Here is a 12,302-nt window from a genome sequence, read left to right as displayed (position 1 = left end):
GGGGTGGGGGAGAGAGAGCGCCTGTAGTCACACAGGCAGTCCAGCCCAGGTGCTCACGACCTTCCTGCCCGCCTCTTGCCTGTCTGCAGGGTTCTGTGGCTGGGCTGGGGCTGGAGCATGCAGGGCAGGGGGTGTCTCATACCTGGACCCCTGGGTATATATGCCACTTTAATCTCCCACCAGTGCCACCACCTGAAGCTCACACAAGTCAAGGATCAAGGCACAAGAGGGGTACACAGACATATCCAGATGAGGAAACCATATCCAGAGCGAGGGACACCCCACCCACATCTCTTGAATCCCAGCATCCAGCATGTCTTCCTTGGCCACGAGCCACTCCCACACCTGCTCAAGTGGCCTTAGGAGTCAAGGAGAGATTCATCTGAACACAACCACAGCTTCTGGCTCAGCTCAGTGAGCCTTAGCTGTATGAAGACAGCATCTGGGGCTTGGACTCACCCCACAGCCCAGAGCCAGCCCTGTTCATGACATGACTGTGGACCTGCACTGTTTTTAACAGGGAAACTGAGGCCCAGAGAAGGGAGGTGACTTGAAGACTGCAGGGAGCCTCAGTTTCTTCATCTGTAAAGTGGGCTACCCACAGCACTACCCATGGGTCTCGGGAGGGTCCCGGAGACCTCCGGCTGTTGGTAAACTGGGCAGCGTTAAGCACATTTGTGATAGTCTGGGAGCTCCCCTGTTCCCTTGTTCCCTCCCCCCGGCCCCCAAGAGCCAGCAGAGGCTTGTCTCCCTGGAAACATCCTGGAGGCCCCTAGCAGCACCCCAGCAGACAGCTTCTTGGCTCATTCACAGAGATGTTGCTTTTCCTCCAGGGTAGCCCCTGCCCAGACCCTGCAGAAGGGTCCCTTGAGTGGACTCAGAGGAAGCTAGTCAGGGCCAGCTGGGGCCACACACCAAGGAGAGGGGCCAGGAACTGCAGGCTAGTGTGTGGGGAGGGACCCTTGGATGCAGTGATACCCATAAAGAGCTCTGCGAAACTTAGTAATTGCTGTGTGGCCATAAGAAAGTTACTTTAACCTCTCTGTGCCTCAATCCTCTCTTCCATAAAACAGGGCATAAGAACATCTACTTTTGATAGGGTTGTTGTGAGGGGTACATAAGGTATGTAAAGTGATTAGAATGGTGCCTGTATATGGAGAGCATTTGAAATGTTGGCCAGTACTAATACCATGTATTATCATTAGTATTATGTAGGATTAGGGGCAGGCTGGGGACAGGGGAACGGGAGAGTCCCTGGCCAGCCCCAGCCCTCAGCTCATCGGACCTGTGCTCCTCCTTCCTTGGCCATGATCTGCTGGTGCTGCTTCCCTGCGTGGGCCCTGGCCTGGCTGCCCAGCCCTGGCCTGCTTGCCAGTGGGCGCTCGGGGAGCCGTCAGGATGACTCCTCTCAAGGGAGGGGAAAACACGCAGCAGCTGGGACTGACCTGTGCAGTCTCCCCACCCCTGCGGGAGGCAGGCCCATTAGTGTTTTCTTCTCCTGGGGGGGCAGGGTCTGCAGGGGCAGCCACAGCTGGAGCCTGACAGGAAACAGATGTGGCTGGGGCGGGTGGCACAGGGTTCTCAGGGACTGTGGCATGGTCAGGGTGGGGGCGGGGTGGGAGAAATCCACCACAACCCTCCACTGGGGGCAGAGGGAGGAGCTCTGCCCTGTCCTCAGCTCACCAAAGGCTCTGAAGGACAATGGAGGGGTGCTATCCCAGAGCCTCCTCCCGGCTTGTGACATACTGAGAGAGAAGCACAAAGGCCCAGGAGAGTAGACCAGGGAGACAGAACTGGGTCCAGGACCCTCCATGCTGTCTGGGTGCCCTGCTCAAGGCCCATCTCCTCTCCGGATCTCAGTCTTCCCACGCACACAGTAGGTGCTCCACAAACACTGGCTGAGTGACTGAGAGAGGGCAGGGGGAGGCCCAGGCCCTGGAGAGATCCTTCCAGACTGGGCTCTTGAAGGCTCCAATCCCGTGGATGGAGATGGAGGTGGGGTGGTCACTCAGGCTGTGCTTGGCTGTGCAGGCAAGATGGAGGTCATGGGCAGGCCCAGGGATGGTGGGAAGGGCAGAGGCCAGCAGGATACAGGGCAGCGACTGAGGAGACAGAGCCAATGCTGGGAGCCAGGTCCCACCTGCTGCACACCTGATAAGCTGGGCCTGGCTTGATCCGATCTCCCATCCCCAGCCAGCCAGGGTGGTCTGCTCTCCCTGCTTCCCTCACTACACCCAGGTCCCATCTACCTTGCCCAGTCCCCTGACTTGTTCCCTCTTCATGAATCCCAGCTTTTCTCCTGATCCTGGGTAAGTCACTTACACCCCCATGCCTCAGTTTCCCCCTCTGTGAAATGGGGAAACAAGTCCTACCCCATGGGGTGTCTGAGAAAGAACAGATAGAAAGTCTTAGAGGGTGCCTGGGAGTCAGCAAACACAGCACACCCAGGTCCTCGGTGACAGAACTGGGATGGAAATCGAGGCCCATCTGGCCTGGGGAGGGGGTGGAGGCACTGTTCCCAAACATATTGGTGATTTCAACTCAGAAGTACCATCTCCCACCTGGGGGACCCTTCCTAAACCAATCTCTGCACACCCCCTGGGTTAATCGTCTTAAAATGAAGTCGAAAGTCCTGTTGTTCTTGGGGTCCTTTACGTATCTGCCCCAGACTCTGGTGACCTTCCCATTTAGCTCCCACCCTGTTCCTCTCCATCTGCTCCTTCACCCAGATGTAGGTTTTGAGCACCCCAAGTCCTTAGAGCCTCAAGCATTTGCTCCTACAGAGCTCTTCCTAGGATGCACCCCCCACTTATGACAGGCCTAACTCCCCCTCCTTTTGATCCCCAGGTACAGAACACCTCCTCTGAGTAGCTATCTCTTTGAGGTCTGCCTTAGTAGGGCCCCTCAACCCCTTCCCACCCCATTCACACGTGTGCACTGGATGAGTAGAGGAGGGGACCCTCCTGCTGCAGCACCCTGCTGGCCCCCTGATGGTTCGGCTCAGGGCAGCACCCCCATTCATTACTCCCATTCATTAGTTTTAAAATTCACCTGGGGCCTCAGCTCTCAGGATCTTGCTGAAGTTGCCCCTTTATCATATTCCTGTCCTGGGGAAGCAGCCGTCCCTCCCCCTTCACCCCATTTCTGGTGAAACAAGGGAAGAATGGAGGATCTGGCCTCATCCTCACTGTACAAGTACCAAAAGGAGGACCAATAATGGAAGAGTCCCCCTCCATTGTCCTTCAGAGCATGCCCCACCCTCTGTGGGCCGGCCGCCCCGCCCCACCCATCAGGCAGCTGGCTCACCTGCTTGTGCGGGTACACGTTGATGTGGCACTTGATGCACTCCTGTCCCATGTTGGCCCAGGAGTTTCCGCTCATCCATTTTCTTTTGCACTTGGGACACTTGTACTCGCCAAAGCAGCGCTTTTTGCCCTGGTATGGTGTCAGACCCTCGCCTTTGGGGCGTGCCTAGAGGACAAGAGGCAAACACAGGGGATTAGGATACATGGGTCCACAAGTCCCCACAGGGTCCCATGGCCTCTGCTTCAGTCTGCATATTCTGTGTCTGTGTGTGCAGACACCTTTTGTCCCCAATCCAGAGATTGCAAGGTCACCTCCAGAGCACCAGGAATCGCAAGCCTGGGAGACAACTCCATGCACACAGCGGAGAACAGAGGACAGGGTGTGGAGGAGTAGAGTACTAAGGGAAGGCCAGGAGTTACTTTTTTTTTCTGGGGCTGAGGACTGAACCCAGCATCTACTGCATGGTAAGCGAGTGCTTACTCTACCACTGAGCTACACCCCATCCCATTAACAATCTTAATCATAGTATCTCCTCTTTAATGTCATTTTGCTTTCCTCGCTTTCAGTTACTTATGGTCAATATTAAATGGAAAATTCCAGAAACAAATAAGTGTTAAATTGCACATTGTTCTGAGTGGCATGATGAAATATCCCTCTGTCCTACCCTAGACATGAATCATTCCTTTGTCCAGTGTATCCATGCTGTATATGCTACCTACCATTTATCACTTAGTAGCCATCTTGGTTATCTGGCTGACTGCTGAGGGTATGAAAGTGACTGTTCAGGAAACCCTTATTTTACCTAGTAATGGTCCCAAAGTGCAAGAGTAGTGAAACCAGCAATTCAGATATGTCAAAGAAAAGCCAAAAAGTACTTCCTTTAAATGAAAAGATGGAAGTTCTCAATAAGAAAAGAAAAAAAAAAGTAGGCTGAGGTTGCTAAGATCTTTGGTAAGAACAGATCCTCTGACCATTGAACTGTGAAAAAAAAAAAAACAAAAAAAAGAAAGAAAGAAAGGAACTCATGCTAGTTTTGCTGTCACAACTCAAATTACAAAAGTTCGGGTCAGAGTGCCCTAAATTTGCTTAGTTAAGATGGAAAAGACATTAAATTATAGGATCTGGTGCTGTCCGTGGAATCCACTGAGGCCCTGAAACGTATCTCCCTTGGTAAGGGGAAGTCTGGGGGGACTATGGTATTGATGATCTCAAAGGTAGAAAATCTTCTCAGAGTTGCCTTGACTAGTACATCTTTTATTATGAGCAAGAGGGATTTTTAAAATGTATTTAAGAACTATCAGACAAAAATGGGAATAACGGGGGATTGAACCTGATGTAACTTCCCTATGATGCATATGAATATACCACAGTGAATCTCACCTTTATGCGCATCCACAAGGCACTAATTTAAAAAACCTATAAATATATAGCAGAAAAATCAGTAGTAGAGAGAAGTAACAGGGGGGAGGGAAAGGGGAAGTATGGGGGACCAAATTAGAGCGAATCATATTCCATGCTTGTATAATCATGTTAAAACTTACCCGAATGTTATGTATAACTAAAAGAAACTGATTAGAAAGAGAAAAAAGAAGCAGAAAATTTTTCCTTTGTGAACTGTTTGTTCATATTCTCTGTGTTTTTTTCCTGCTGGGGTTTGCTGATTTGTAACTGCACTTTACATACTAAAGAAGCCAGTTCTCTTCTACATGTTTTTAAAAATGGCTCTATTGAAATGGGATTCACATTTCCTACATTTCACCCATTTAAAGTGGACAATTTGCTGGTTTTTAGTATATTCACAGAGTTGTACAACCTTCACCACAATCTAATTTTAGAACACTTTTGTCAAATCCCCCAAAGTAGGCCTGAATCCACTGATGGTTACTCTCTATCCAATCCCCTTCTCCCCACACACCCAGCCCTATCTCCTGGATTTCCCTATTTTAGATATTTCATCTGAGTGGAAACATACAATATTTGTCCCTGTGTCTCTGACTCCTCTCGCTTACTGTTTAAAGGTGCCTCTGTGTTAAAGTACACGTCAATACTTCATTCCTTGGTGCCAATTCCTGTTCCACTGTACAATGATGCTGTTTCATTTACCCACTCATCAGATGATAGACATTTGGACTGTCTCTGATTTGGGGCTATTATAAATAAAACTGCTCTGAACACTCTATTCTGCACTGCAGTATTTTACAAAGTTGGCTTGGTTACCCCCTGTTTAGAAATAGGAGATTTCGCATAGAAACAAGACCACACTGGTCTAGAACTCTTGCTGGATGAGGGCCGAGGAGTGGATGACCATTGGATGGCTCAGGTGCAACCTCCGTGTTCCCTTTCACCAGCGGCAACCTCTATTTATCTTGCCTGCTTGGCCCTTGAAGGCTCTGAGTTTAGGACAGGTTTCAACATAGGCTCTGCACTGTGAACAAGCGTGGTCCCCAGAGGGTAGCGACAGCATCCCTTCATAGTCTGTTAGAAATGAAGACTCTCAAGCCCCGCCCCCTCAGATCCATGGAATCAGAACCCGCATTTTGACAAGAGCCCCAGAGAATTGCCTTACCATTAAGTTTAAGAAGCCCTGGGCCACAAGTTGACCTGTGTCCATAGTAGTTTCCCTGAGTAGTTGCCCAAATTCTAAATAGTGCATTGTGGTTAAGAGCACAGACTGGATCCAAACCCAAGCTCTGTGATCCTGGGAAAGTTACTTAATAAGGATAAGCATTGTGACGATCACCAAAGACTTTTCTGAGGATTGAATGAGATACTACAGACTCTAAGAACAGTGCCAGGTAGGCTGAAGGTAAAACGGAAGCATTAGCACCGTGATTATTGTGTATTAATATAGAACAACAGTGGTATATAAAATAATAACTTCTTCCTCTGGAAATCATGTTTTTGAAATTTTTATATATATATATATATATATATATTTTTTTTTTTTTTTTTTTTTTTTTTTAATTTCAGGAGCCACGGTACCACTTGTGATGGCCTACTAGGATTTCACACAAAATACTGAAGAGGGATATATGTGCTGAGTATGTAAATCTAAACTTAGAAAGTGACAGCAACACTGCCCTGATTTGGGTCCTCTGCCTTCTGCCTCTGGGATCCTCTCTGGACCTCGTGGCAGCTGGGCTACCCTGGGGAGAAGGCTCAGTCTGCAGTCAGGCTCCTGGGTTTGTGGTAGAGGGGTTAACCTGGGTCTCTGGTGGCACCTTGATCTCTGTAGCTCTCAGGTCAGTGGGTGTCCTTCTGAGCTTCCCAGGGCCACCTTCTCCACTGGGGCCTGGTACCCACAGCTCTGAGAACTCCAGTTTCTGCAGCCTCCCTTCTCCTGCCATTCTGCAGTAAGACACCTTGTCAGCTGGCTCTCCTCTCTGCTCCTAGAAGCACTTACATATTAAGGGGGACAAGGGAACAGGGGTGTCTGAGACTCCTTGATGAAGATGGGAATTCGGGGCATGTCCCCAGCCAGGCCTGCTTCTGCAGGAATCTGTTCTGTGGGCCTCCTGACTCACAGAGCCGACAGGACCTGGCACCTGGCCTCACACAGTCAGGGCGAAGGGAAAGAGTTAAGGTACCAGAGGAGAGAGGTCAGGTCACCTAGGACACTCAGCAGAGCAAAGCATGAAGACTGGGGCAGGATTAGAGAGAGAGAGACTCCATCAAATTTTAGCCCCGCGGAGTTTTTGCTTCAGAAATGAATGGGAAAGAAACCACACAGATAATGGGGTGCAGAGTGTGGACCAAGGGAGAAGCAGGCCTCACTTCTGACTTAGATAAGCACCCCTTCCCGTAGGCAGGTAGAGGGCCCTTGGCCTCGCGCAGGCCCAGGCATCCTTGGCCTGCTGCTCCCATGACCATCAGGCCAGGCCCTGGGAGGACCCTGCACTGACACCCCTTCACTCTGGATGTGTCTCAGATCCTGGACTCCAGGGCTGGATGCCAATGTCACAAGCTGGCTCCACATGTGACTACGTTGGGAGGATATTCTGCAAGTCACTCAACATCTCTGTGCCTCGGTTTCCTCATCTAGAAACTGGATGATGATGGAGAGCCTGCCTCCCGAGTGCATGGGAGGCTGTAGGCATGTGACGATCTCAGCTCAGAGTCCTGGCACACCGCAGGGCCTGGCCACATCGACTCTTTCAGTCCCACTCCCTTGGTGGCACAGGGGGAGCTGAGGCTTTGCAGATGATGCAGAAGCCAGGACCAAGATCTGCGGACTTCATCCTAAGAGGAAGTTTCCAGAGACAGGAAGGACACCTGGGTAGCAGGTGAGCTGTCTATCCCAGGGTTGGAGGGGTAGCATTAGGTGTCTTCACCTTCTGGAATTCTCGTGGAAGAACCAAGAAAGAGGAAGCTTGGAGATGTGCTGGCAGAGGACGAGGAAAGAGGGAAAGAGACTGAATTTGTGGGGCTCCCTGACCACCAGTGCCATGCAGCTCTTTCCAGAGCACTGGGGGGCAGGGAACAGTGTCGACTGCCTTGACAGCTGGTGACACTGAGGCACAGGGCAGGGGCAGGACTTGCCTACAAACAACCTTATTGGGAGAGGTAAGGCTCTTCCACCTGGCTTGCCCCTTCTGTCAAACCCCCACACGTGTGTCCCCTGTGCAATGAAGCCACAGCCTGCTCTTGGGAGGAAAGATCTCCAGGCAGGAATTTTGGAGAAAATTCCTAGGGCCTCTAGCCCAGCCCAGGCCAGGGTTGGGCCTTGGCCTTGCCTGCTGCAGGACAGAGGAGTAGATGGCCCACTAGGCAAGGAGGAAGAGGCAGTAGATAAGGGAAGACAGGCCAGTCAGTGGACAGTGGGCAGCAGTGAGGAGCCACTTCCTGGAAGGGCCCCTCCTGACATTGTTTATGCTCCCAGTGAGGCAGGGCCAAAGACAGAAGGCATTTTTAGCAGAACAAAGGCTGTTCTGCCCCAACTCCCTCCCCTTGCCTTCTTCCAGAAAGACATGACCTCTCATAAACTTCAGCAAGAAACATACAGTCCTGGCTCTGCAGGGGCCCCCACTGGGGTGGCCTGGACCTAGGGCAAGTTGTCAGGACCTAGGTCCCTGCTATATCCCCCCTGCCCTGAGAATCACTCTGCCAGGAACTCGGCACAGCTCACTGGGGCTTGGAAATCACCCCCGAGAGCACAGACAGGCCCTCTGGGGACACAGAAGGCAAGGGGACTTGATTGAGGATACAGTAGATCAGGGACAGAGCAGCGAGTGGGAAGTGGCCTCTGATCTTCAGATTGGGGCTCGAATGGCTGCCGCAGAGCATCCTGGAAAGTGGGTGGTTGTGGCTAGGGAGAAGGCAAAGCTGGGCCTGGGACAGGGAGGAGCTACCCAGGCAGGCAGCAGCTTGGGACAAGGTGGAGGATGGGGACACACTTCAGAATTCAAGTTCCATGCTTTCTTCCCTTCGGTTCATGGATCTTTCGAGGTTGGCTGGGCGGTGGTGAGCTCCCTGTGGCTGTGGGTATGCAAGCAGAGACTGGGGAAGCAACTAGCAGGGAGCCTGCAGAGGGGATGTTTGTCCTGGTCAGGCAGTTGAGCCTGGTAAGGTCATTTCCTCCAGGGAACTTCTAACTCTGTCATCCTGACCTTGGAGCTGGTGAAGCTCACTGGGACAGGTGGGAGAATGGGCACTGTCAGACATTGCTGGGGCCGGGGCTGGCCAGATATATTTTCCTACTATATTCCTACAGGAATATTTAGGTATGAGGCTTTAAGCTTTAAAAAAAATATCCATTCCTTCCTCCTCTCTGGGTGACTGTCCTAATGAGATGATTAGACATGTGGACCAAGGGGGTGCTCCAGATGTTAATCACAGCTTTGAGAACAATGAGGCCCTGGACAAGCTCCACGTCCCACAACAGCTCCCCGGTTCTCTAAATCCTGTTACACCCATTGGACGAAGGACAACTCAGCCATTAAAATGGTGGTGATGACTTTTGTTAGGACCACAACCATGGAAAGAAAGAAGCAAAGAATGGGGCCAGCAGGAAGCCAGCCAGAGTTTCAGAGGTTGCCTCCAGAAGACAGGGCAGTGGCGGCCTCATTTATGCTTATGGTCGATCCTAATGAAGGAGCTGTCTTCCCTGAGTGGGCCCAAGTCACTGAAGGTGGTGATTGACCAGCCCACTTCCTGGTCTGCAGACCCTGCCTGCCCACCAGGGGGCGCCCTGTGCTCTCCCTGTGGTAGGGACCCTGTGAGGAGGGCAGTTCGGTCCTTACTCCTGCCCCTTGCAGTGTGGACACTGGGGCTGGTATGGGACACTGATGGGCCTCTGGCTGCTGGTTCTGCAGGACCTTATTCATATCCTAGAGCTACCTGCTCCCAATCGCAGAAGGCATCCCCATCCCTCCACCCCTCCTGCTCCTGTGTGGTTCAGGGAAGCCAGATGTAGTCCCCATTGTCCTGTGACACAGCCTGCTCACTCTGCTCTGCCCGGCTTCCTGGTGTCCTTCCACAGTCAGTCATTCTCAGGGTGCAGGGGGTCCATAAGGGTCCCTTTGGACTGGCAGTCTCTTTTTCATAGATGACTATCATGGCCTTTGGTGGTTTGGTGTGGAGCATCACAGGGACGCGGACACAGGAGGGGGTGGCAGGAAGTTGCTGAGGGCTTGTGGCTGTTGGGCTTGACTTTCCCAACTTCTGGGAATCAGGATCACACAAAGGAAAGAGTCCAAGTTGGGATGGGAAGAAACAGGAGGGGGCCGCTGTCCCAAGTCTTGACAAACTGGGGCATCCCTTCCCCTCTCTGGGCCTCAGTTTCCCCACTTCCAGAACGCGAGGTGGGACTGGCCTCAGGGCCGGGACACTTGCCTCCCCAGAGGCCCGCAGCCCAGTGTGTGCCTGGCAGCCTTATCGCACTCCCCCTGTGCAGAGCACTGCGCGTGGTCCCCTGCGTCCAGCTGAGAGGCTCTGGCTGAAGCCAAGAGTGTCAGGGGAGGAAGCAAAGCTGGGCTCCTTGCCGCCCCTGTCCTGCCCCTCTGTGTGCTTTCCCACAGCCCTGGCCTTGAGTCCAGCGTCCCAGAGAGGAGGAGCCCTGGGTCTCGGGAGTCTCGGATGGTTCTGCCTTGTTAAAGAAGCAGAGGCGGAGGGGGCGGGACAGCTGGCCCACTGCTTTGAGAGGCATCAGAGAAGGTGAAGAGTGCTAAGCACAGGCTCATGGCTAGCCTGGGGCTCTGTGTGGCCCTGCTGGCCCTTCTTGGAGGCCCTCCCTAGCAGAGGCCAAAACTTTCCCTCTGGAACCCCTCTTCTTGCTCTCTCTGCTGTCTCTTTTTGAGCCTGGGGTGCTGGAAGCACCAGATGCCCAGCTGGGCCCTGGCTCTCCCAGGTCCATCTCAAAGCCTCAATTTCCTCGTCTGCTAAGTGAGAAGACTGCTTCAGAGGAGCTGGGGACACTGACCTTCAGTGAGCACCTACTACATACTAGCACTTCCTAAGCTGCCACTCCACAGCCCTCCACTTGGCAGGAGCGCAGAGGCCCAGGGAGGCCAAGCAACCTGCAGAGAGCCCCAGCGCTTATGCCAGAGTGTCAAAGTGCCACTTTCCACCCAGTGCACAGCCTCCCGGGGAGGTGGTTGTGAGAAAGCCAGAGACCAGGCTGCTTGAGGAACACAACCGCCTCTGGCTGACACCTCAGCCGCATCGCATCCATTCATGCACGCGGCAGACATTTTTTTGTTCCACACCCCCTCCCCACCCGTACCAGGTTTTGTGGACAATTTCAGGGATATGGAAACAAACAATGCAGCGAGAAACACTCTGCCTTCATGGAGCTCACAGTCTAGGGCCTTCAAAAGGGTCAGCCCATCACCGTTCCCCCAGTCATGGCCCAATACCCATCACACACCCCTCAGTGACCCACCCCAGGCTCAAGCCCGGCTCAGACTCTGTGGAATCTGTGGAAACACATTAGACCCACATCCTCAGGCAACGGCCCCCCAGGCCCCCTAGGTGACAGGCATAGGGCCAGTGGGTGACACCCGAAGTCATCTCTAATCATTGTAGCAGCCCCTCAGAGGCAGCGCTCCTGTCCCTAACGGCAGGCAAGGAGCAAGGCTCAGGACGGGCAGCAGCTTCCGACATCACCTGACTGGTAAGCAGGGGGGCCAGATCCGAGGTCAGGGTGGTGGGTGCCAAAACCTGTGCTTTCCCTTCCTCCCTGTGCTCTGCCGCACGGCTGGGGGCCCTCCCAAGACCCCCACAATTACGTGTCCACACAACACATGCCCTGGGAGGCCCTGCTGGCCTTAGCCCGTCCCAGGCAGCTGCAGACTGCAGGATGCCCCAGAGGAAGCAGCCGGTCAGAGGGACAGGTGGGCTGGGCCGAGGGGCCCGCAGGATGCTGGGAGGGAGGAAGGACGCAGTGAGCGGCCACCCTGGCTTCCTCCCGAGCCTCAAGGGCCTCCTTGTCTGAGCCCAGACGGCCTGGCCTCCTGGCCCCAGGCCCTCTCCTCTTTTCTGGGTTCCTGCCGCAGCCCAGCATGGGCCCGGGAGGCTCAGCCTCCTCGGCACCCCTCCCAACCCACTCCCAGCCCAAAGCCACCGCAAAAATGCCATCCTGATTGCACAACACTAGGGTTTGTCAAAGTGCAGTGACAAGGGGAGCTTTCACAGTGACAGGAAAAGGCCTCAGGAAAGCCCTGGGGAGGGGGCTTAGCTGGGGGGGGGGGAGAGGAGCGAAGGGGCCAGATAGAGACAGAGAGCAAAGGAGAAGACAGAGGGGAGGGAGGAGACCCAGGAGGGGGGGAGAGAGCAGGGATGGCAGGAATAAGGGATGGGGCGGGGGCGGGGCCCCATAGAGCAGAGGGTTACAGGGTGTGACGAGGCACAGGGTGATGCGGGAAATCAATCAACTTGAGGGAAAGAGGAAACAGACTTAGGAAGGAACAGAACGCAGGTCCCCAGGACCTGTGCGCCCCTGGCACGTCTCCAGGCGCTGTGCCCAGGATCCCCTCTCTCCAATTCCACCCCCCCCCCCC

The 12,302-nt window shown here is 53.5% G+C and overlaps 1 protein-coding gene across 1 annotated transcript in view; it reads right to left on the bottom strand.

Moving 5' to 3' along the window:
- Positions 1-12,302, bottom strand: part of Zcchc24 (zinc finger CCHC-type containing 24) — a gene marked incomplete at its 5' end in the record, with an annotated part of 51,827 nt that overhangs the window by 4,260 nt on the left and 35,265 nt on the right. Inside the window, one exon of the mRNA XM_048801789.1 lies at positions 3,307-3,471. Within this exon, the coding sequence (XP_048657746.1) occupies positions 3,307-3,471 (165 nt within the window). The remainder of the gene's footprint in view (positions 1-3,306; positions 3,472-12,302) is intronic.

Source organism: Marmota marmota, unplaced genomic scaffold, assembly GCF_001458135.2.
Source record: "Marmota marmota marmota unplaced genomic scaffold, marMar, whole genome shotgun sequence".
Lineage (NCBI taxonomy): Eukaryota > Metazoa > Chordata > Mammalia > Rodentia > Sciuridae > Marmota > Marmota marmota.
This window is presented reverse-complemented; position numbering and strand designations above follow the sequence as displayed.